The sequence below is a fragment of the Nycticebus coucang genome, chromosome 9 (assembly GCF_027406575.1).
Source record: "Nycticebus coucang isolate mNycCou1 chromosome 9, mNycCou1.pri, whole genome shotgun sequence".
In the NCBI taxonomy this organism is placed as follows: Eukaryota; Metazoa; Chordata; class Mammalia; order Primates; family Lorisidae; genus Nycticebus; species Nycticebus coucang.
The window spans coordinates 9,242,543-9,268,470 of NC_069788.1; the positions used below are offsets into that span (position 1 = coordinate 9,242,543).

Sequence of the window (25,928 nt, forward strand, 5' to 3'; positions counted from 1 at the left end):
AGCAAATTGTGGTACATGTATACCATGGAATATTATGCAGCCTTAAAGAAAGATGGAGACTTTACCTCTTTCATGTTTACATGGATGGAGCTGGAACATATTCTTCTTAGCAAAGTATCTCAAGAATGGAAGAAAAGGTATTCAATGTACTCAGCCCTACTATGAAGCCAATTTATAGCTTTCATATGAAGGCTATAACCAAATATAGCATAAGAATATGGGGAAAGGGCCAAGGGAGGGGTAGGGAGGGGGGAAGTCAGGGTGGAGGGAGGGTAATGGGTGGGGCCACACCTACGGTGCATTTTAGAATGGGTACAGGCGAAACCTACTAAATGCAGAATACAAATGTCTACATACAATAACTAAGAAAATGTCATGAAGGCTACAGTTTGATGAGAATATTTCATATTTTATATGAAACCAGCACATTGTACCCCTTGATTGCACAAATGTACACAGCTATGATTTAACAATAAAAAAAATAAATAAATAAAAGAAGAAAAAAATAAAATATACTTAAAATTATCACCAGATACAATAATCAATAATAGCATTTTGCCTGTAAAGAAAGCTACATTTTGAAACCTTCTGACTTGGTGTTTGTTAAAGGGTGACCAACTTGTCCCAGTTTGCCTGGGTCTGCCTTGGTTTTCAAAAGTCTAGCTTCATAAAACTCGGCTCTCTTTAGTCCTAGGCAAACTGAGACAGTTGGTCCACTCTCATTTGTCTAGAACTGGCGAAGGCTTCCAACTGTTTCCAGAGAACTTCCTGGTCTCTGCTGCTAGTCTGAAGTCACCATGATCTTTTTGTACAGAAAGGTTAGGGATTGATAACACAGGGAGAACATCTAGAAACCTCTGGGGCAAGCAAGTCCCTGGGAATCAGATAACCCTGTCAAGAATCTTGAGCTACCACAGCCAAAGTTTCAAGTGCTTTTGACACTGAACTGGTCCATCTGTCCTACAGCAGTGGTTTCCAAATGCAGCTGTGCTTTAAAATCCCCTGTGGACATGTTTCAAAACGCAGTTTCTGGGCGGCACCAGCAGACTGGGGAACTTGGAATTTCTTTGTCTTTAATGCAGCAGATGAATTATCTTTCCACTACACAAATCTGACTATGTTGCTGTCCTGCTGTCTAAAAACCCCAAAGCTTCTTACTGTTGGTGACAAAACGCAGGCTCAGCGCATGGCTTACAAGGCTTTCCTGAGTTTATCATTCCAGCCTCATGCTGCACCTTCCCAGGCGTCTAAGTCTGTCTGGCCGTTGTGTAGTCTTCCTGGGGCCTGGAACATTCTCATCTTGCTTCCTCTTCTTTTTCTGGCTCAAGTGCTCAATGTGAGATTTGATTTCCCCTAGGAAGCCTCTTTTGTTAGTGCAGATTCAAGTTAAGTATTCTTGTAGATGAAGGTCTTAGTCCCCTCTGTCCCTTCCATTCCAAGTCATACTGTGTCACATTGTAAAGGACTTTCAATTGCTTGTCTGTGTCTCTTCAAATCTGAATTACCAAGGATACAATTATAGCTCAGTACTGATTACCGTGCATTGCCCAGAGCAACGCGTACACAAACTGATGGAATGAATGATGGGAGTCAGCCCCCTTGTGAATCTGTGCCACCTGTGTGGGTTCTGCCTGCCCTGAGTTTTAGTCTGTCTCCCGCCCCCACCCCACCTCTCCTCCCCCAGCAGATCCCAGTGGCTCCTTTGACTTTCTAAGGTGACTCCCACGTGCACCTGGGTCTTAGGCTCTGCAGAGCAGCTCTTTGCTGCCCCCACATGTTTTGAATCAGCCCTTCTGCAGCCAACTGAGATGACCAGCTGGTGAAGTTCAGTTCTCCAGGGACTCCCTTGTTCTGCCCCCCTGGGCCTGCTCTGGCACTGAGGAGCTCCGTGTGATGGAAGAGAAGGTTGTGACTGTACCTATACCCGAATCTCACGTCTGTTCCACCCCATTCTCAGGAGTGATTAAGTTGAATATTTTTGTTAAGTCTCTTTCTCCTCCAATCCCCTTCTCCCGTCAACAGCAGACAGCAGCAGCTCTTCTGAAGGGCTCTTCAAACCTTTCTTGTCCCTGGATCATTTTACAGACATTTACATACAGTGGTCTATTGAACAGTTCCCCAGAGCCTTAGAACTACTTCTGACAAACCACCGTGTGACAATAGTAATGTTCAAAACAGAAGCTTTCTTAACATTAAATTAAAAATTAACGTTTTAAATTTTATTCCTTTATAGAAAAATTAATACATTTGTCAAAAATGGAGATGTAGTTTTATCCCCAAGATACAGGATTTTTTTGTATAGATTGAATCATATGTTTCAAGTAGTAAAAAAAATTATTGTGAACACAGTCATCTTTCTTAATCCATTGATTAGACAGATACCACAATAATTATTGATTTACTATATTAAACCTTTTTAAGGTTTAAGCAGTAATTTATAGGCAATATTTTTCTTCCTTTCATAATTTCTATTACAGTGATTAAGAGCCTTTAGTAAGTTCACGATGAATGGGGTGCTTCCAAATATACAATGCACAGGGTCACATCACCGTATCCTCTTTTTCTTAGATAATTAGTATGTAGGATAATAATTCTAAGATGAAATACATCATATGTATATCACATCATGATTAATATAGTTCAAGCACAAGTGTATTTTTACAGGGAAAAGTAATAAGTGTTTCACATTAGTTGGAACAAAAGAAGATATCTTTAAAAAAAAATTGGGAAAATCTTAAAATAGATCTTCAATTTGATCCCATAATCCCATTACTAGGCATCTACTCCGAAGAAAAAAATCATTTTGTCATAAGAATTTTTTATCACAGCTCAATTTACAATTGCCAAGATGTGGAAATGACCCAAGTGCCATCAAGCCAGGAATGGATTAACAAGCCCTGGCATGTGTGCACCACGGAATACTATTCAGCCATAAAAAAGATGAAGAGTTTACATCTTTTTTATTTACCCGGTGGATTTGAAAACATTCTCCTTAGTAAAGTATCACAAGAATGGAAAAGCAAGTATCCAATATACTCAATACTCAGTAGGTTAACAAATTCATGCCCACACAAGAGAAAAAGTCAAGTTAATTCAAGCTGGGGGGAGAGGGAAGAGGGAGAGGAGAGAAAGAAGAGAGGGGAGGATGGCAGGGATTGGTGAGCTCTCAGCTAATGGGCACAACCTAAGGGTACAGGGCACACCTCCTGGGTGACGGGCACAACTGCAACAGGGGCCTTACCTAACAAACGCAGACATTGTAAACTAATTGCTTGTATCTGCATATTAATCTGAAAAAAAATTAAATAAAAGACTATTAAGAAAATTTGGTCAAGAAGATAAATATCAATACTATTTGCATATTTTAAAACTGAATAGCTTAAACTTTTAAACTGAAATAGCTGCCTGTTTATAGTTTTATTTTATTGTAGTTTTTGGCCGGGGTTGGGTTTGAACCCACCACCTCCGGTATATGGGGCCGGTGCCCTCTTTGAGCCACAGGTGCTGCCCAGTTTTATTTTATTTTTTATTTTATTATTTTTACAGAGACAGGGCCTTGCTTTGTTGCCCAGGCTGGAATGAAGTGGAACAATCGTAACTCACTGCAGCCTTCAACTCCTGGCCTCAAGCCATCTTCCCTACTCAGCCTCCCAAATGGCTAGGACTACAGGTTACAGACACATGCCGTCACACTTGCCTAATTCTTTTGTGTGCGTGTGTGTGTGGGTGAGTGGGTGGGAGTCGCTCTGTGTTGCCCAGCTAGTCTTGAACTCCTAAGCCTCAAGCAATTTTCCTACCTTAGTCTCCCATTACAGGCATGAACCACTGTGCCAGGCCCTAATACAGATTTAAAAGCATTTTGTTTGTATTATTTTATCGGGGCATAACAAAGCCGCTATAAAGTAGAGGGGTTGGTTTCCCCAATTTACATACAAGGAAACTGAGATGGGTAGACTAAATAACTTTTGGAATGAGGCTGCTCTGGTTTAAAAATTCCTTTTTGAAAAAATATTCTTAGGCCAGGTGCAGTGGCTCATGCCTGTAATCTTAGCACTCTGGGAGGCTGAGGTTAGCATATTATTTGAACTCATGAGTTCTAGACCAACTTGAGCAAGAGCAAAACCCTGTCTCTAAAAATAGCCAGGCGTTGTGGTGGGCACCTATAGTCCCGGTTACTCAGGAGGCTGAGGCAAGAGAATCACCTAAGCCCAAGAGTTTGAGGTTGCTGTGAGCTACGAAGGCATAGCACTCTACCAAGGGCAACCAAAGTGAGACTATGTCTCAAAAAAAAAAAAAAAAAAGAAAAGAAAAGAAAAAATAGTCTTAAGAACAGGTTGAAATGTCTAGACAGTTAAACTATATCAGTATTACATGTTATATTTAGTTGGGAAAAAATATGTATTATAAAATTCCTTTTCTCCTCATGCAGCAAGAAGTCAGCTAATGATGGAGACCTAAGAGAAAGTACGGCAAATCGTTAACTATTAACTCAGCACCTACTATGCACAACATTCTAAATTAGGCATTTTATGTATTTATATCTGATTTCAAGTGGACAGTTGTATAAGGAAGTTATTATGATCCTATTTCATAGATGATCAAATTTAGTCAAAGCAGTATGAGCAGTTTGTGTAAGTCACACAGCATAGCTGAGATCGGAAACTGAGTCTGAGTCTTCTAAGCTGGGCTCCTTCTACTGCACCATTGTGTGGATTTTATTTCCATGTTTTATTTCAGATTCTTATGTGTCTGGTAGCTTTGAGATTTATTTAGTTTTCTTTATGTTTAGGCCATGTAGCCTTGTGCTAAGTAGCAGTCCCCTGTATGCTCTCAAGATTATTTTATACAGATTACATTTGAGAGCTACTTTCTGATCTTTTTTTTTCACTGAGAAGTAATGTTTATTATTATTATTATTATTTTATTGTTGGGGATTCATTGAGGGTACAATAAGTCAGGTTACACTGATTGCATTTTTTAGGTAAAGTCCCTCTTGCAATCATGTCTTGCCCCCAGAAGGTGTAGCACACACCAAGGCTCCACCCCTCTCCCTCCTTCCCTCTCTCTGCTTTTCCTTCCCCACCCCATGACCTTGACCCATAATTAGAGACAACCATTTTTTCAGGATGTCATTTGTAGAAATGCTCTATGGAAACAGTTTGGCTGTGACTCCTTCAGCTGTTTAGTCAGAATAAATATGAGGTGGGAAAACCTGCAATCCTTACACCACTCTGTTCTCAGTGCTCTTACCCAGCGTATTAGCTGTGCTGTCGCCATCTTTACTGCTGTGTCTGAAATACAGTGGAACTGCTGGAGCTGTCCACCTCCTCAAATTGACCTAATTTTCATAGACTGGACATGCACCATATTTACATCGTCAGGACAGTGGGCTTACTTCCTTATGTTGACCCTCTACCTCTGTGTGCTGACCAGTTTGTGACAATCCCTCGGGTGGTCAGCTTACAGAGGTCCTACTATATTTGCCTTTGTTTCATTTATGAGAAATAGGAATGATGAAGTATTTCTTCCCTCTTTTCAACTATACAACTATGAAGTTTCTCTTTATAAAATTAATTACATATTCACTATAGAAAATTTAGGAAATATAGTAGAACCTCTATAAGTTGACCATCCTAGAGACTGCAGCAAACTGGTCAACACACAGAGGTGGTCAGAGTAAGGATCTAGGCCTGCTCTACTGATATGTCCATGTGGCTCATGTCTGGTCTCTGAAAGTTAAGTCCAGTTAAGGAGGTGGTCAGTGTAGGGAGGTTGTCAACTGTGAAGGCTCTACTGTACGTCCTGTATAAACAAAAAGAAGAAATTAAAAACAACCCTTAATCTCACTACCCAATATTTTAGTGCCTATCTTCTAAGCCATTTTCTTTAAGAATTTTTAAAATTACCCAAGAACTATATGACCAAATCTATTTTCTAAGCTTTTTTTTTTTTTTTTTTTTGAGACAGAGTCTTACTATGTCACCCTCGGTAGAGTGCTGTGGTGTCACAGCTCACAGCAACCTCCAACTCTTGGGCTTAAGCGATTCTCTTGCCTCAGCTTCCCATGTAGCTGGGACTACAGGAGCCTGCCAGAATGCCCAGCTATTTTTAGAGACAGGATCTCGCTCTTGCTCAGGCTGGTCTTGAACTCCTGAGCTCAGGCAACCCACCAGCCATTGCCTCCCGGAGTACTAGGAATTCTCAGCTTTTTTTTCTTTTTTAGAGACAGAGTCTCACTTTATTGCCCTCGGTAGAGTGCTGTGGCATCACAGCTCACAGCAACCTCCAACTCCTGGGCTTAGATGATTCTCTTGCCTCAGCCTCCTAAGAGGCTGAGACTACAGGTGCCTGCCACAACACCTGGCCATTTTTTGTTAAAGTTTGGCTGGGGCAGGGTTCGAACTTGCCACCCTCTGTATATGGGGCCAGCACCCCCACACTGAGCCACAGGCATTGCCCGGAATTCTAAGCTTTTATAATGATTTTGAAGAATTTGAGGTTCTGCTTTTATTATATTCTTTTCTTAGATATCCACTATAATTTGTTTTAATAGCAGATGAGAAGACTGTTTGAAATATTTACATTTCATTTTGAATTAATACCTCAATTTATAATACAAAAGACAGTATGTAAATTATTTTTTACTTTTTACATTTAAAAATTTTTATTTTTTCAAAGGACAGTAGAATTTTTTTTTGAACCCTCATCACATGGGTAACAGGATGGCACAGTCTAGGACTGCACCATAAGTCTTTACATTTCACAGGATAAAAATGTGAGCTCTAGAAAACAGCTTTTACTTCATCTGACTTAAAGATGGAAAAGAGACAGTCATTTTTTATCGAGACTTCCAGCTTGCCAATGTTCTATCATCGCCACTTTTTCACTTTTCAATGTGGTTCTCAATTTTCCTTCCTTGTCATTACATAAGTCACTAAATCCACAGTCCTGTTTCTTCTTTCAATATAAAATTTATTTCCTTCAGTTTTGGCTAAAGCAAAAGATTGACCTCAGGTGTGAATTTGATTTAAAGGCAGAAGGTGATCACACATTTCTAAGAAGAGAAAAAGGAAATGGACTTGCATTGAAGTGGGAAAGCTTGGGTTGGAAAGTGCCAAGTATCTGTACTCAGTTTGGTCACTGTATCTCTTCACTATTAGTGTGGCCAAGTACTCTCGATCCTGGGAGCACCTGGGAGCTTTAACATGTGCAGGTGCCTGGGGTCATCTCTAAAAACATTTGGGATGCAATTGGGCTGAAATGGCTGGGGCATTGGGATTTTTTAAAGATCCTCAGATGATTCCAATGCAGTAAGGTTTGAGAGCCATGATTGTAGGGGACACTATGTTCAGTATGTTCATCTGTGTTCATCTGTGTCACATGAACATAGAAGCACTTCCTGCCTAAAGACCAATATCAATCTATGGAACTTAAGGCTCCTTCAGTGCAGTCATGGAGTTATGTCTTGCACAAAGGTGCCTGGGAGAGGGGCTGAACAGGGGCTAAAATGGAACCCACTCTTCGTTCTCTAGGTAAGCTGCCTCTAGCTCAGGGCTGTATCTCTTATCAGGGGTCCTCAAACTTTTTAAACAGGGGGCCAGTTCACTGTCCCTCAGACCATCGGAGGGCTGGACTATAGTTTAAAAAAAAACTGTGAAGAAATTCCTATGCACAGTGCACATATCTTATTTTGAAGTAAAAAAACAAAACAGCAACAAATACAATCACACTGCCTCATGTGGCCCACAGGCCACAGTTTGAGGACCCCTGGGACTTAGATGAAGTAGGTACTTTTTTCTAATTAGTGTGATGAATGGGCTGGCCTGACACTGTGTTTGCACTGAATGCTCCTCTACCTTTTGCAGAGACACATTGCCTTTCCATTAAACTATTTTCTGACTTTTTCTCACTAACAGTCCACACATGTAGGTTCTTTAAATTAAATATTTTCCTTTTTTTCCTTGAAATAAGCCTATGTAAATGTGGCAGAGACACTGCAAATCTGCAAATTCAAGTTCATGGATGTCTCAGTAATTGATTAGTCTTCAGCCATGTGTAATTGGATGAATTTGGTGACTAAAAGAGCAATAAAAGTGAGAAACTTCAGAAAGACCAACTTATAACAGCCATATTGTGAATATCTGTGGTTGACTAGTTAGCTTTTTTCTTTTTTCACTTTTTTTTTTTTTTATTGTTGGGGATTCATTGAGGGTACAATAAGCCAGTTACACTGATTGCAATTGTTAGGCAAAGTCCCTCCTGCAATCATGTCGTTAGCTTTTTGCTTTAGAATACCAAGAACCAGATCTATAATTTCAAACCTATAGTTAGCATTAATACAGGAGAAAACTCTATTCCATTACCATGGACTGAAACTCTGTTTCCAACCAGTTTGTTCTTTAGTACAGTTGGAATGAAGTCAGGATTCTTCTTACCCATCACCACTATCGGAAAAACAGCTCCGAGTGTGTGCCCAGATGGAAGTACATTCAGCAAATATCAGCTCCATCATGATGAGAAATATCATCCCTACTAATTGGCACAAAATATCCAGATGTATTTGCAATATGTGATGGGGACCAAAGACAATATGATATATAACCTATAATTGTGGTTTTCTTGAGAGCTTCAGCAGTATGTGAATGTTGTGTTAAGAAATCAAAGGAACAACCCAGCCTGACCCACCAACCTGACTCATCTGCCTGACAGTCTGGAGGTTGAATACATTAGATTGAAAAGAACAGCCTCACACTATGTGGGTTCCTAAACATATGTTTTGGTGCAAAATGAATCACTTGATGAAAAACAGAAAATCACCAATAAAGGCTGTTTGTTAATTACCTATGAAGTTGTAGCTAGACTGGACGCAGCAGGGTTTTATTTTAAACCAGATTTGCTTACTACATTGCAAGCATAAATAGGAAACTAGAAATTTTTTTTTTTTTATTGTTGGGGATTCATTGAGGGTATAATAAGACAGGTTACACTGATTGCAATTGTTAGGTAAAGTCCCTCTTGCAATCATGTCTTGCCCCCATAAAGTGTGACACACACCAAGGCCCCACCCCCTCCCTCTGTCCCTCTTTCTGCTGAAACTAGAAAATTTTAGACTGTCATTGACCTCATGTGCACTGAAATGGGTTGAGTATCTCAGGACCAGCTCTACCTGCCTTCCCACCCCCCATGTCATTGCTACTTAGATAAAGCAATTTTTATGTAGTTAATATTAGCACAAACCCTCTTTCCTGCCTGCCTGCTTCCTAGCAACCTGAAACAGAGTATGCTTGCCAATTTGCTTTTGGTTAAAAAAAAAGAAAAAGAAAAATACAAGCAGAATACCCAATCAATTTGCCACTAGCCTTGAAGAGGTGGGGACGGATGCAACATGCCCCGTGTTGGTTTAGTGAGCCCAGTATGTGACTTACATTGTCCACTGTCTCACCTTGCTGCTTTTCCTAACACAGGCCAGAGAAGATGTGATCCATATGCTGAAGACGGAGAGAACCAAGCCGGAGGTGCTGGAGGCTCATTACGGGTCTGCGGAGCCGGAGAAAGTGCTTCGAATCCTGCACCGAGATGCCATCCTTGCCCAAGAGAAGTCCATAGGAGAAGATGTCTACGAGAAACCCATTTCAGAGGTAATAACCAACACTCACAGGTCTTCCTGGGAGGGAGCCTCAGAGAGACATCTCCACATTCTTCCATCTACATGCTTTTACATTTCTTTGAAAAGCAAAATTTTTATGATTTACTAATATAGAATGAAAGCATAATTAAATAATTCAAGGGTTATAGTGGATATATTTCAATAATAATTTTAGAAGCTTTTCCTTAAATATACCTACTTAAAGCCAGAAATATATTTTTTGCATGTGATTATTATAGTTACATATCTTATTCTCTAAGAAATGATGTCTATAAAAATTTGAAATGCTTATCAGTTTTAATATTGAGTTATTGGGATTATTATCAAATTAGTAACCTAAAATTAAATTGATTTTATAATTGATATTTATAGTTATAAGGTCACTGTTTTTTGGTATTTTATAGCCTCTATCATAATCAAAATTGTCTTATATGAGTAGTTAAAATACAATAATTGAGGGAAAATCTCAATGAAATGCTTGGGAAAATTCTTTAAGATGAAAGTAATTCTAAGAGGGCTATATTTAATAACTTGTATATAAGATTATGTTAGAAACTATTGAATATTATTATTACTTATGATACCACATTTTTATTTTTACTTTTTTTGAGACAGAGTCTCAAGCTGTTGCCCTGGGTAGAGTGCCATGGTGTCACAGCTCCCAGCAACCTCAAACTCTTGAGCTTAAGCAAGAGTCCCAAGTAGCTGGGACTACAGGTGCCTGCCACAACACCCGGCTATTTTTTGTTGCGGTGGTCATTGTTGTTTAGCTGGCCTGGGCCGCGTTTGAACCCGCTACCCTTGGTGTATGTGGCTGACACCGTAACCACTGTGCTACAGGCACTGAGCCGATACCACATTTTTAAAAATGCTATGACATTGTGGTAGAAGTTTGATGCCAAATTAGGCCACTGGTTTATAGATATATAAACTTTATAGCTATACTGACTCTCTGGAATTCATGTAAAAACACTTACGGATGTGAAATTAGTAGCAGGAATGGAAATCAGAACAGAAACTCATTATACATCTAACTTTAACTTGCATCAGGCCTCCGGAGAAACTCAGTTTGACAGATCTCCGAGATAGGATCTCCTTTAGAGAGCACACCCGGCAGATTGATGGTTCTATAATTTTCTAATTTTTGTTAACAAGGATAAGCGGGAGCTGTATTCTCATCTTTTCTTAAAATGCTAGGAGATGATTCTATGACAGCATGCAGTCAACAGGCTGGGTCTATTTTCACGGTGAGATCCACCACTACTTGCTGGGTCTTGCTGTAGGCAGATCACAGAAGTTCTTGAAACTTGCATTTCTTTAACCACGATGTACACCTCCTAGAGTTGTTGTGGGCATTTAAAGAGGCAATGCTTGCAAAGCTATTAACATAGTGTCTGGAAGATACAAGGTACTTAATAAATAATTAGTATTTGCTGAGATTCGAGGATGATAATTGCTCATACCCTTAAGTAGTTCCAAATGTGGGAAGATTTGAGGTGTGAAGGACATATGGAGGTCAAAAACACATTTGTTTTATAATAGTCGTCTGGTTTAGAGAACATAGCTGGGATAAATGGTCTCCTTTGGGATTCCTAATTCTTTTCTAGAGTGTGGGATGACCCCCAAGGGAGAGGCAGGCCTGCAGAGCAGACACACGTACCCAAAATCACTGCCTCCAGTCCACTGAGTTCTGCGGGCAGAACACAGGCAGAGGAATTTCTGAGTGGCCTTCAGAAAGTAGGCAGGTGCGAATACTCCTACCTTGCAGACAAAGAAGCAGAGCAGAAAACACCTGTCCTGTGAATTGTCCTTCTGGAACTGGCTGAGCTGGTCACACTTTGCAGTTTGTTTCTCCTCTTGACTCAACACTATGAAGAGTCATTCGCCCCCTTGGGGAAAAATGAGCGAGGGGGTGATGAGAGAGAAAGACAGAAACCACTCTTTTCAAAGAGGACTGCCAAAATGAAGCCCTGTTTTGTGAGAAAAATAGAATATAAGAGAAAAGGTTTTCTTTCCCCACATACAGATTATTAATCTCTTCGGGATTAACCGTTAAGCCTCGGTACCTGGAAGCTGTAGTAGTGCTCTCAAATTCATGAGGAAGGAATCCCAACATGTCACTGTTCCTTTAAACACCTGGGGCTATGAGAACGGTTTCTGGCTCTTATTCCTAAAGGCAATGTTGTACTTAAAGTAAAAAAAAAAAAAAAATCAGTGCTTATTCTAATTTCTATACCAAATTAGGCTCAGTTAGGTTATCTAGTAGAACTCATCAGAAGGTAATCAGTGAACCCAGCATGGTAGAATGGTGGACTTCTTTCCCTTGCCAAATATCTGGGGAGAAATTAAACAGCAATATTAAATCCCCCTGCATTTACTTGTAAATAAAAGTCCAGAATATCACAGTTGATAATTTTTAAGCAAAATTCCCCCCCAAATTTAATATTTTTATTTTTTTCCTTCCTTATTTCTTATTCTGCTCAATCTTAGCCAGAGGGATCTCAATTGATTGTCTGGGTAAAGTTTTTTTTTTTTTTTTTCCTTGGATTCATTATCATTTTCAAAGTTGCATTCGTAATATATGCTGAGGGTGGTGCCTGTGGCTCAAAGGAGTAGGGCGCCAGCCCCATATGCCGGAGGTGGCGGGTTCAAACCCAGCCCCGGCCAAAAACTGCCAAAAAAATAAAAAAATAAAAAATTAAAAAAAATATATATATATATATCTGGAAACCCTAATTTTCCCAGATTATAATTCTTAAGCATGTTTTATATATATAATATATATTATAATATATAATTCTTAAGCATGTTTTTATATATGTAGAGAGAGAGGGAAAGAGAGGGAGAGAGGGAGAGAGAGACAGACTGACTTATTCAATTGCTCCAGGCTAGAATGCCCTGGCATCAGCGTAGCTCATGGCACCTTCAAACTCCTGGATTCAAGTGATCCTCCTGCCTCAGCCTCTGGAGTAACTGGGAGGCACCACCACAGCACCTGATTAATTTTTCTATTTTTAGCAGAGACAGGGTCTCACTCTTGCTTAGGCTAGTCTCAAACTCCTGAACTCAAGTGATTCACCTGCCTTGGTCTCCCAGAGTGCTAGGATTACAGGCGTGAGCCATCGTGCCTGGCCCAAGTCTGTTTATCCTCTATGTAACTACTTTAAATAGCTGCTTCCTTCAAGGTATGGGCCCCCACCTGATCTCATGAATGACCATCTGCAGAATTATAGCATTCTTCTTGACTATTTCCTGGATCCCGGCACCTTCTTTGTGAGTGGAGTGACACTGCTGTGTTCTCTGGGCTCTCCTGTCTCTATCTTCTTGATTCAACAAAGACCAAAATACCTCAAAATACCTCCCTTCTTAAGCCCTATTTTTGAGAGCACTTAGATCCATTTCCCTTCTGTGTAAATCCAATTTGGTCTTTAAGACTTCATATTTTCTCATAAGTAGATTTATCTCTTCCTTGCGGACAACAGCACTAAAACCACCTCCTAAACCATGATCCTTTTATCTAAAATGTGCTGAAATGTCTTCTCAGGTTCTTGAACTTCTCCACCAGCCTGATTCATTAGCTTAAGACCAAGTACACCCCTTCCTTAGTAAAGTTTTGGCCTTTGATGTTACGACGGTATCATTCAACTTTCCTTCCACCTCTGTTCAAGTAGATCTATATTTCCAAAGTAATAGGTGCCCAATCCACTTTCACTATTCATTAAGAAAAGCCATTCCGTGGCTCAGAGCCCATAGCACAGTGGGTAGGGTGCCAGCCACATACACTGGGCCTGCTAAACAACAATGACAACTACAACAACAAAAAAAATAGCCAGGTATTGTGGTGAGCACCTGGTCCCAGCTACTTGGAAGGCTGAGACAAGAGAATCACCTGGGCCCAAGAGTTTGAGGTTACTGTGAGCTGTTATTCCACAGCACTCTACCCAGGGTGACATAGTGAGACTGTCTCCAAAAAAAAAGAAAGAACTAACAGAAAAGCCATTCCGGTGTTCTCAGCCACAGCATGGATCCTAAAATCCAGAAGCCTGGTGCACATATGATTAATGAAGCTAGAAAATTCTTAGTTATGGGAGGTGGTCTTCGGAATCTCTGGACAAGCCGCACAGAGCCAAGAAGATAGGTTACTTCAGCTCTCTCCCAGGAGTTTAATACAGTTCCAGACATAAGAAACAGCAGCTGGCAGAGATGACCTATTGCTACTTACATTAGTTCTTGATATCCAAGATTTAAAATCAAAAGCTAGGTCCTCACACGCTAATGCTTTACAGCAGAAGAATTTACTGCCTCCTCGGTTTAAAGCCTGGATCTGCAATTCTGTCTAAAAAACATACCACACACACCAATATCTTAGTCACTTAAGCATTAAGAGATGAAAAGACTGCCTTCTTGATAATGTAGTTACTTTGGGGGTCAAGTTGTGCTAGTGTGAATGATGTGAACGTTACCCACAGAGAACCCCCCAACCTACTACAGTGGCCTAGCCCGGGGCCATAGCTACTGTGAACAACCAGTTTCAAATACCCACATGGACAGAAAGCATGAAGGCTAAGGTCTACCTACTGCCCGGGCTGCCCCACAACACTTGATGTTTCTTCCATGTGGTGTTTTTTTTCCTCCTCATACACATGCAGTGACACTTTGGATTTCTCAGTCAACCATCCAATTAATAATGCCACCACTTTCCCTCCAGACGTCTTTGAATGTATGGAGAAATCCCGGAGAAGAGTTTGAGCCTTCAGAGCACAATGTGTCATCGTATGACAGGCAGAATAAAAATTAAGAGATTAAAAAGCTGAGCTGTACATTTCCAGTTCCCAATCTGAATATGCCCTTCAAATAAGTCATCTCTCCTTTGTTAGGAAGAAAGGGGGGAAAGTGTGAAGAAACAGGCAGAAGTTGATCTTCACATACCTTCCAAAGGATGGAGAGTCCTATTTTTGTTGCTTTTCCTACATTTTTGATGGTGATTATGTTTCAGCAATGCTTGATAAGTTCTATAAAATATGGTGAAAAGCAAGCTTGTAAAAATTGGGAGTTCTTAGGGGAGAATATTTTGTAGTAGTGAGTTATACCAATAGGAAAACTTCTTGGATAGTTTGTCCCTTTAAGACTACAAAAATTTATCATAGGACAAAAAATAAAATTTGCCAATTCCTGATGATCTCAGATAGTCTTAGCTACCAGGTAACTTGGGCATCTCCACCAGTCTCTGGTCACCTGCCTCTAAACAAAGAGATCTGGGAAGAAGATACCAAGGATAATGGGAGCAATTCCTCTTTTATCTTTGGCCTCAGAAATGATCCATTCACAACGAACACATAATGCAATTATACAGGGAGCCTCAATCCTCTTTATGATTGAAGAGCAAACATAGACCATGGTGGGGAACTGCTCCGATGCTGAGACCGTGTGGAACTAACCCCTGGGTTTGGGGGAGTTGATTGTGAAACTGAGAGTATATTTTAAATATGTAGGTTTCACCTGGATCAGTAGTTCTCAACTGCGGTGGTGATGGTTTTCCTTTGAGGGGACATTCGGCAATTTGGAGTAGTTTGATTGTCACAACTGAAGATGGTGCTACTAGCAGCATCTAGGCTGGGGATGCTGTAAACATCCTCAGGGCACAGCATGCCCCCAGCAAAGGATTACCTGCTTCAGCAGTGCCAAAGTTGAGAAGCCCTGACTAGAGTCCAGACGGGAGAGTTAGGGTAGCGAGCAGGCTAGGAAAATATCAGGAATGTAAGATTTGGTTCATTTAACAGGCATTTACTGAACATCTACTTTGTTCCAGGCCCTGTGCTAGGTACTAGGGACTAAAAAGATTATCAAGACATGACCCCTTGAAAATCTTTATAGCTGGCTAGGGGAAAAGACACAAGAAAATCATGTAACATTTGCTAAGACCTCTTTTAAAGATATGTATTTTGTGTAAGTTTTTTAATCCTTCCTATATTTAGCATTTCATGAAAAAAGAGGACTTTAGATGCTCCATATACATTTCCTAGAAATACACATAACTGTAAGTTCTAAGAAAAGGATAATTATTTCCCAGGGAAGAAGTTTGGTATATGTATGTGCTGAGATCTTCATTTTTCTGAGATCAGGAGGGATATTATTTTCTTTCTTTCTGAATAAGGGCCTTTACTATCTCATTAGAACTGTGAAAGAGTTTGTTCTCCTGAAAATTTAAGAACCATACTAGAAATTTACAAAACAAACAAAAAAATGCTGGAAGACCACCAGTGACGGTGGCATGATTATGGCTAGTTTATAAAGCCAATTGGCATAGGAGAAAATGATGGGGAAGGGGAAATGGCAGTGAAACCCAGTCTCACTGTTCTCTCCTTCAGGCAATAAATTACCAGAACAACGCAAACATGATTATTTAGAATCATATGCAAATGGAATAAAATATCAAGCTCTTTCCCACCCTTTTGCTCATTCAGCTGGACAGACTTGAGGAAAAACAGAAGGAAACCTACCGGCGCATGCTGGAGCAGCTGCTGCTGGCGGAGAAGTGTCATAGGCGCACCGTGTACGAGCTGGAGACTGAGAAGCACAAGCACACGGACTACATGAGCAAGAGCGATGACTTCACCAACCTGCTGGAGCAGGAGCGGGAGAGGTAAGGCGCGCCCGGGTGCCACCAGCCCTTCCCAGTCTGTCCCTCCCATCAGGGATCGTTCTCCTGTCCAAGGGAACCACAGACAGGTGTCCAGGGCTTAATTCTGGTTTCTAAGTGGTTTGTGACCATACAGAGTGAGACAAACTGCCCCTGAGATTATTCCACGAATATGTCTGGGAGTGCAGGTGAGTAGGGTGCCGGATTCCTACACGGATGTTAAAAACCCTAAAATCTCCAAGCTCGAAAGAAACCCAAGGAGCTTCTATTTGAACTTGAAGTAGAAACCTACAGTAAAGCACCTACATGTAAAAAGCCTCTCTACCTATTGCCTCCTACTTGAAATAATCTAGTTTTTCTCTTCGGGGTTGAAATCCAAAGTTTGTCTTTAGGAAGGCAAACTTTTAAGTTTTAACCATTCTAAATGAATAGTATTACTTCTTAATACCAGTGTAGAAAATCTTAATATTTGGTTGATTATAGATTACCTAAAGAACAGAACCACCTGCTTAGCTTTCTGAAGGTTGCATAACTCTCAAAACCTAGTGGAAAAAAATAACCCATCGAATTAAACCAACGAAAAACGAGCATATTGAGCCTTGGTGTTTATTGTAGGTATTTAATTTGCTAAGACCAGAGATTGTCACATTTGAAGCAGAGACCTCAGATTGAAAAGCTTTGTAGTTAACTCTTCTGCAGTATTTAGTCTTTCCCGCAGTATTTAGTCTTTTCCACAGTATCTTTAAAATTCCTCTCTCCTTCCCTTTCTTTTAGCTGAATGGCTATGTGTGTGAATTCCAGTCTTTGAAACCAATGACTTTGAATCCAGATGCTTTGCATTACCAAGCATGTCTGCTTTTGTGTTTAGGGCTTGCAAATTGACAGCCCCTAGGGAAAGGCTACCCAACTTTATTATGTATTTCCTTACAGAGACATGTTCTCTCACATTAGTTTACATCCTACCTTTTATCTCAATAAAAGGCTAAATAAAATCATGAAACAGAACAGGTCTGTGTTAAACGTTTTGAAAAATTATTGATCTTGTTTACTTATTTTTGGACTTGGGACATCCCTTGAGGAAGGAGAAATGGAAGGGACAACAATGGCTGAAGTGTCACGTGTGGGGTATGTCTCTAACTGATGGTTTCTTTATGCTGAAGTTCCTATAAGCTGAAGTTTACCATCTTCAGGTTTGAACAAAAAGATGACCTGATTTGGTATTTTGGGGTAACCAGTGAGAATAAATCCTTCCTCCTCAAAGAACTTCCTAACCTCAAGCTACAGATATTTCAAACCGGGTTCTAAACAGTATGAAGGACATACGTAGTTCTGCATTACTTAACAACTGGGATATGTTCTGAGGAATTTGTCAGTAGGTGTTTTTGTCCTTGTGCAAACATTATAGTGCATGTTTACACAAACCTAGGTGGCATAGCCTGCTACACCCCTAGGCTTTAAGGGATGGCCTATTGCTCCTAGGCAAACCTGTACAGCATGTCACTTACTGAACACTGTAGGTAATTGTAACATAGTTATTTGTGTATCTAAACATAGTTGAACATATCAAAAGTACAATAAAAATGCAGTCTAATCTCGTGGTCCTTTGTTGGTGAAAATGTCATCATGTGGTGCATGACTTTGCCTGTAACATGCATCTGGTTAGGTGTCCTGTGTTGGACTGTGGTCAGGTGGAAAAGTAGCAACTTGATGTAGACTTTTATCTAGGCTATTTCTTTTTCTTTCTCTTTTGTTTTCCTAAGTTTTGGGTTCTATGAGAATCATTGAAATAATAATATATGGGCTTGGTGCCCATAGCACAGTGGTTATGGCGCCAGCCACATACACCAAAGCTGGCAGGTTCGAGCCTGGCCTGGGCCTGGCTAAACAACGAAGACAACTGCAACAGAAAATAGCCGGGTGTTGTGGCGGGGGCATATAGTCCCAGCTACTTGGGAGGCTGAGGCAAGAGAATCTTGGGAAGCCCAAGAGTTTGAGGTTGTTGTGAGCTATGACACTGTGGCACTCTACTAAGTGTGACCCAGAGACTCTGTCTCAAAAAAAAAAAAGAAAAAAAAAGAAAGAAATAATAACATACCATGGGCAGGGCTACAGTTCAGAGTGCTCTTACAGTCTCTCCACAGGGAGCCTGTGCCACGCGTGCGTCTATTTACTCAGTTCACGTTGGTCACAAGGTGAGCAATTCCAATACCCTCCCTCTTTCTAAAGTTAATGTACTCAATGCTAATATGAAACCAATAGAAAAACAACTACACACCCACATATTCAAGTAGGGAGGGAGGCAAGAAAGGGAGACGGGAGGGGGCATTGGTGAGTTCTCACCCCCCATGCACAGCACACCCCCAGGGTGTCCGCTACAACTTAATTAGCGTTGTTTACCTTAGAAATACAAACAATGTCACCTCATTATTTGTCCCCTCATACTAATCTGAAATAAAAAAATAAAAAGCTTCTCCTGAGTAAAGAGCTATGTAGAAAGTTTTAAAAATCAAGATAGTTTTTTTTTAATTATCTTAACGTGCTTTTGATTCTTTAATCAACACCACCAGGATATGTCACCAAATTTTCAGGTTTTAGATAAGACATCACGTTCCTTTTGCCCTTTCGGCCAAGATCAAGTGTAGATAAGAATTCACTAAGAGACCTTTGACTCTTGCTTAATTTTCAAGCCACTTTATGGTTTTAAAATAACTTAAAACAGTTTTTGATGGAACAGGTTACACTTCAATAGGTAAACATTTTTTTAAGTGTCAATGTTTTTTCTTAGCTCAATACCCTGACCACCAGTGCGCACACCACAGGCACGCTGAGACAGACACTTTATTTTAAATTAAACATCCCCACTAACGCCCTGATAATGTTAAGTTGGCGTCTCTAAATTTCTCTGCCATCGGAGGCGTCCACGGTGACTGGCTCCCTGAATTCCTGGGGCAGTGAAGTCTTCAGGATTTTTCAAAGGTCAAGCTTCAGATTCCTGCAGCCCTTTGGAAACTGCCCCGCTAAATCTGCTTTGGATTAAATCCTCTTTTTGAACTAAGCGGTCATAATTAGATCTACTTATGGGAGCTGGAAGGGGCTGACCCGAGGCTAACTTTCCCGCGGCGAGTCTGTGGCGCCCTCCCGACTGGGCCTGCGGGCCGTGGCCGCTGCCTCTCGGTGGCTCGGCCGGGCTGGACGCTCCCCGGGGACAGCGCGGTCACAGCGCCCGCGGGGACAGGTGGGCGCGGCCAGCGAGGAGCCGGCCCGTGTGGGCGCTGGGGGAATCTTCTCCGAGAGGTCCCAAGGTCTCTGTTGGCTTTTTTTTTTTTTTGACTTTTTTAAAATTGTCATAAACACATAGATCATGTATACATTGATGCCTTGGTTTATGGGGTACAATGTGCTGATTGATTTTATATACAATTAGGAATGCTTACATCAAACTAGTCAATATCTTCACCTCAGTGTTGGCTTCTTGTTTTGCACTCCCTTCCCCGTTCCCTGAAAAGTCCTTTTTTTTTTTTTTTGCAGTTTTTGGCTGGGGCTGGGTTTGAACCCACTGGCGCCCTACTCCTTTGAGCCACAGGCACCACCCCCGAAAAGTCCCTTTTGTGAGCAAAAACTGAGCCGAGAACTTTCTTTCAGAAACACTTCCCTCTGATTCCCCATGAGCTGGAGTAAAGACGAGTATCTCCCCCCCACCCCCCCAAGGCTGCTTACTGCCAGGCTGGGGGAGTAAGGCCCGGCCTGGGCAGCCAGGGCTGGCTTGCTGCCCCCAGCACCTGAGCTGCATTCTCCACACCTGACTTGCTCTGGAAGCGTCATTTACCTTCCTCCAGAGAAAAATGGTTAAAGAAACAGTCCCCAGGTAACAAACCAGACAGGTTCTGTAGGCTTGTTCTTAAGTTGAATTGGTATGGAACAGGTACATTGAAACAAATGAAACAGGTACGTTTACCCGTAACAGCCCTGTTGGTAAGTGGGAGTCGAGCATGGGTAGATGTTTGTAACTGGGGGACTGCTGGTAATAAGGCACTCAATACACATACACAGTCAATAGCAGGTGCAGATAAGACATCCAGAGGCAGGTATTTGATGAAGCCAGGAAGCCGGGATGAGGCTCTGAGCATTCCGAAACATTTCTGAGACTGCCCTTTCAAGGCCCTCATTTTTTTACAGGTGGAGACACTGAGTCCCAATTTCATAGCTCAAAGAAGATCATGCAGAGCAGCCCATCTAGCACTTTTGTATAAAGGAATACTTTCTGCAAAATGGCTTGTTTTATGTTTTATTTTTTGTGTGTAGGCTCCCTACCTCAATGCTCTGATGTCCAAACTGTGACACAAAAATTTAAAAGGCAGAATGATGGTTGTCATGAAGGTATAAGCACAAACAGTGCCTCCAGACTTTTAAGGTAGAGGCTTCCAGACAGCAGTCTGTTGGAAGAAGCAGCCGGGGGACTTGTTTTGAAGTGAGTTTGAATAACGTACATACTGTTTTACTTGGCTTGCATCCTATTTGGGGTAGTTGTGATAGGGGACCGATGATATTTATGGAGGAACTACATAAAGCCGCCCCCAACTCATCCCCTTGTTATTGCCACTAACCTAGCCCCTACAAGTGTAAAAACTATAGAAATTATTTTTCACTTTTCATGAGGTGGTTAAATTTATTTTGTAGAAAAATTCTATAAATTAAGTATCTAAAATGGGCAATATATGTTCTGGGTTTCCTTTATTCTAAGTCAGCAGACTGTGATTGTAATTTATCATTCTCATTTACAACATATCTATTTTTAAAAATAGTCACAGTCCCAAATTCAAAAGAAAATGGCATGAAAAAAATATATCGGCTCAATTAGCATTGTTAATAATAAAGATGATAATTTCTTTCATTGCATTAATTAAGATTAGATAATAAAACCTCCCTTGTCTAAACACCGTATTTGGTTTGGTCCATATTTCAAAGCAACTTGACCTTTAAAGGCATAATTCTGAGCTCATGAGATCACCTTCAAAGTTCATACTTTATTCCCTGTCTGAACTTTAAGCCTTGTGATTTTAATCTTAAACTTCACTAGGGCTGTTCCAAGAATGTCAAAATAGAGAGAACACAGTTACATCAAAAAGTGGTCTGGAACTTAAAGAAATATTTGAGGGGAAGAGGGGTGCATGTGTGTAAGAGAGAGAGATATGGGGAGTGCTGTCTAAACCTATCATGGCAGATATAGATTTTAAAGCCTTTGGATTTTATAGGCTCAGCTGGGACTACACAAATAATTACATCATCATATAATATTGCAGCAAGCCTTCCAAGTATAAGTTCATTTTTTTTAAAGTGCAAATCAGCCTCTCCAGAGAAATCTCTTAACCTGTGAAGCAGAGACTGTAGAAACAGCAGCTTGAAGAAAGGGGAAGCTTTCCGGGCTCATTTTGGTGTTATTCCTTCAAATCAATGTGCAGGGGGTCAGGCATTTGCCTGGTGGTCCACTGGACAGTCTGCACTATTATACTTGCCTATGCGAGGGAATGACCAGTCAGAATGCACTAATCTTATAAGCTTGCTCTGGTGGACTGGTAACCTCAAAAATATTCTTGATTTTCTTTATGGAGAAAGATTCATGTCTGGTTCCCTGGCACAATCTCTTTACGTTTCTATTGACTTTTCTCACTGGTAGCTCAGAAAACCTAAATAAAGCACTCTGTAGAAAAAGGTTGCTGATGTTGTATAAATGCTCAAGTCTCATCAAGCAGAAAGTAGCCACTAGGTGAAACGTGTCAGCAGGACACAGCTGGGGCTTCCCCGTGCTGAGCGTAGTTAGCTCTTACTGACCCCCTGATAAGCTGAACACATATCGTTCAGTCCGTATAAAGCTAGCAGATGTATAATTATTATCTCTATTCAGCAGATAGAGGAGCAGACAGGTTAAGTTCCTTCAAGTTCCTTCCCCAAAGTCATTTGCCAATAATTACTTGGCAGAATCAGGGTTTGAATGGGGTTATTTTCAGTACAAACAACTTTTTTACTTTCAACTTATTACCTTCTGTTTAAAGTGAACGCTTGTGCACTTATGAAAGTGAAGCCCTCTGCACCGAGGATGAAAGGTGATTTGCAAAGTTGGCCAGTGACTTGAACTGTGGTTTAAGATTTAAATTCATAGGCTCGGTGCCTGTGGCTCAAGCTGCTAAGGTGCCAGCCACATACACCTGAGCTGGCAGGTTTGAATCCAGCCCGGGCCCACCAAACAACAATGACAGCTGCAACCAAAAAATAGCCAAGCATTGTGGCAGGCGCCTGTAGTCCCAGCTACTTGGGAGGCTGAGGCAGGAGAATCACTTAAGCCCAGGAGTTTGAGGTTGCTGTGAGCTGTGACACCATGGCACTCTACCCAGGGTGACAGCTTGAAGCTCTGTCTCAAAAATAAAATAAAATAAAAATAAAGTTGGGATAGTTTTTAAAAAAAAGTAGGTTTCAAATTCATAGACCTGAATTGAATTTGGTTGTGAGATATACCAACTACTGTCAGTATCTTTCAGACCAAGAAAATTTCTGGGAACAGTTTTTCTGAAAGGAGAGGGATTAGAATTCAGAGGCCCAATAACCAAGCTGGGATATGTTTTGTAGTTTCTGAAATAATGCAGCATCAAACTCCACCTTCTAATTCTTCTTTGAAATACATACACCCTACTTCCTACTGGAAAACGTAATTACTATAAAGGAGGCTGAGTTGACGTTGTGCTATCACTAGGACGCAGCTCCAGTTTAAGTTTTGGGGTTTGGGGGGACAGAGTGTAAAGGAAGTGATGTTATACATCTTACCTGAAGGGAACAGACAATCACAGCAACTCAAAAAGGTAACCCTGGGAAGCTAGAAGAGGACGAACGTGTCCACTGAGGATCTGTGAGCATGTCGCTCATCTTTCCAGGCATCTCCTAGGTTAAAAATGCCTCTGAGTTTCATTTCACCACATCCCACCTGTTAAAAAATACTGGGTCCGGGGCAGGTGTGATCTTTTCTCCAAACTTCATAGGACTCTGATTCTCAAGGTCAATGAGCTAACAGCCTCTGATTAAAGACTTTTTAGGCTAGAGTCTTAGTGATACAACTTTTATTAAGATGTGTAGGAAAATGAGTTATCTGATGAACAAAATTTTCTGATGAAGGATTATGATATAGTTTACTTTTACCGCTATAGGAAATACTTAGAAAGTGCATTTTTCTTTCCTGAAAAATGTTTAAAATGTACTATAAAATCCAGTTAAGTCATATTTGATGATTTAGGGTCTTGCAGTGCCGCAGCTGCCTGGGTGACTCTGTACCTCAAAACCTCAGAGCCTGTTAGGTTATATTTAAACCTAAGCATCAGTTATGGTTGCATTTTACTATAGATAAGAATGGTGAAGATGTTTTCTGGATCTTAGGGCTGAACCAAGCTGAGAGTTTTAATTGATTAGATTCAATATATTTAAGCTTTTATATCCACAACAATTGAACTTGCACCAGTCCCAGTCAGTGGCCTAAGGATACTGTACAAAGGAGTGAGATAATAAAGAAAACTGGCAATGAGAGTAAAAGTGGTGAAAGAAAGAAAAGACTTGAGAGAAAATGGGCAGAAACACACTTTACTGTATATAATTTCAACAAGCCCTGTAAGAATGCCTCAATCCTGGTGTTTGAGCTCTTTATTCTAGAAAAGCCCTAAGAGACGTGAGCCTGAAAGATGGCATTGGAATCAAATATTAGAAATAAAGAGAACCCAGTAAGGGGAGACAGGTTGGCAGGATGTTCTCTAGATATGAACAATTCATTGAGAAAGCTGATTTCTTTCAAAACGTTTTCAAAATGTTAACAGCTATTCCTTGAAACTCCAAGTTCCTGGTTCATTGAAGAGGCCTCTTCTTACTAAGAGAAATAGAGGAGCTCTTTTCACTTAGCTGCCTCGTGACCCAGTAAATGCTGGTTACAACACATTAGACCAGCAAGTTGGCAGCTGTCCTGGACAAAAGTTGCAGAGGCCTCAAACTCAAGTACCTTCAGAGGTGGGCAGTTGGGAACGAGACAGGCCCAGGTCTGTAGCACGCGTGGCTTGAGCTGTTTTGTCTCTCAAGTGGCTATTGTGCAACCTTTGGAAGTCTGGATGTCAAGGAGAGTGGGGCCTATGCAGTGGCCCATCATAAGAACCCTGCCAAATCTTGTGCCCTGGTTAATGGTGACCAATTAGACCACTGAGACATTCTTGAGGTGTATAAAACAGAGAGAACGAAAGACAAAGGGAGCCTAGGGGAAAAAAAAACAACACACACACACACAAAAACAACCACCAGCACATAGAAATTCTAAGACAGAATAAATCCACATTATAGGAATAGGGTTACAATGGACAGTTATTTGTGAGGGGTGATGAGCATTGGCTCACAAGTATTGTTGTTGTATTACTAGAACCATAGGTGTATGCTAAACAACAATGAACAATACTCAGTTCTTTCTGGGCCTGGTTGGCTGAGAAGACAGTTTTCTATATTAATTCACTTTTGGGGGTGTTCTTTCTAAGAACTCCTATTATCTTGAGTACAACCTCAGAGACTAAGTGGTCCAGTTATAGAAGTACACAGTTGTTATAGCTTTGACATCATCATTTGTCCATGCTCAGTTATAAAAATTTACTGATCGTGACAAGAATTGAATCTTTGTTACCTAGCATTTTCTAATACTCTGTGGCCTGTCCCCATTTGAGCAGCCCCCCTAGAGCGACCACTCCCTCAGTGGAAATTTGTCACAACTGAAGGAGAGAGGTCAGTATCTTGTCTTCTGGATCTCAGAAGCAAGGATCTGGGTCTAGCAGTAGAAAGAGCATGTGATCAAGTGAATCCAAGTTTTGTTCATCATTCCCCTTTTTTCCCCTTTTAGAGAAGGTGCTTCTCTGAGATAACAGAAGCGTCCTTTCAGAGAAGGGAAGTCTGTGCTGGGGGAAGGGAGAGTCCAGAAGAAAAGGCTCTGTTCCCCAGAGGCCATGGGGAGCAGAGATGGTGGGTCATATAATCCCGAGATAGACTTAGTGTCGGGAATTTGGGACTGAAGGAACTCCCAGGTGGAATCCAGGGGTATATAAGTTAGCTCAGTCTGTCATAACAAACTACCATAGACCGTGCAGCTTAAACAATAGAAATTTATTTTCTCACAGTTCTAGGGGCTGGAAGTTTGGGTTCTGGGGGTGCCTTCGGCTTGCAGATGGCAGCCTTCTCTTCCTATGCTTGCGTAGCCTTTCTCTGGGGGCACATGCACTTCTTCCTATGAAGTCATCAGTCCTAACAGATTGGGACCACTCTTAAGACCTTCTTTAATCTTAATTACCTCTTTAAATCCCTATCTCCAAACACACTGGGGCTTAGGGCTTCAGTGTATGGTGGGGTGTGTGCGCCATTTAGTCCATAGCACAGGGAATGACAAGACTTGTGGGTCTCCCTTCAAGAATTCAGGAGAAATAGAGCAAAAATGGCATCTGATATCTTCTGCTGGAGAGACCTTGATACGGCCTCAGTTTCTGCAACTTTAATAGAATCTCTTTGTTTTTCCCACGTCCCTGGCAGGCTGTGGGAATAGCTGAGGCAGGGCTGGACCAGCGGGCAGAACTGTCCATGACTTGG

The 25,928-nt window shown here is 41.0% G+C and overlaps 1 protein-coding gene and 1 long non-coding RNA gene across 5 annotated transcripts in view; one reads left to right on the plus strand and one right to left on the minus strand.

The window, feature by feature from the left end:
- The window catches only part of FILIP1 (filamin A interacting protein 1), a 321,390-nt gene that overhangs the window by 245,140 nt on the left and 50,322 nt on the right, over positions 1-25,928 (plus strand). For all 4 annotated transcript variants that reach the window (XM_053602836.1, XM_053602833.1, XM_053602834.1 and 1 more), the window contains 2 exons: positions 9,465-9,638; positions 16,111-16,289. In XM_053602836.1, the coding sequence (XP_053458811.1) occupies positions 9,465-9,638; positions 16,111-16,289 (353 nt within the window). The remainder of the gene's footprint in view (positions 1-9,464; positions 9,639-16,110; positions 16,290-25,928) is intronic.
- Positions 16,186-25,928, minus strand: part of LOC128594231 (uncharacterized) — a 68,364-nt gene continuing 58,621 nt past the window's right edge. Inside the window, exon 3 of the long non-coding RNA XR_008382516.1 lies at positions 16,186-16,269. This is a non-coding gene — a long non-coding RNA (uncharacterized LOC128594231). The remainder of the gene's footprint in view (positions 16,270-25,928) is intronic.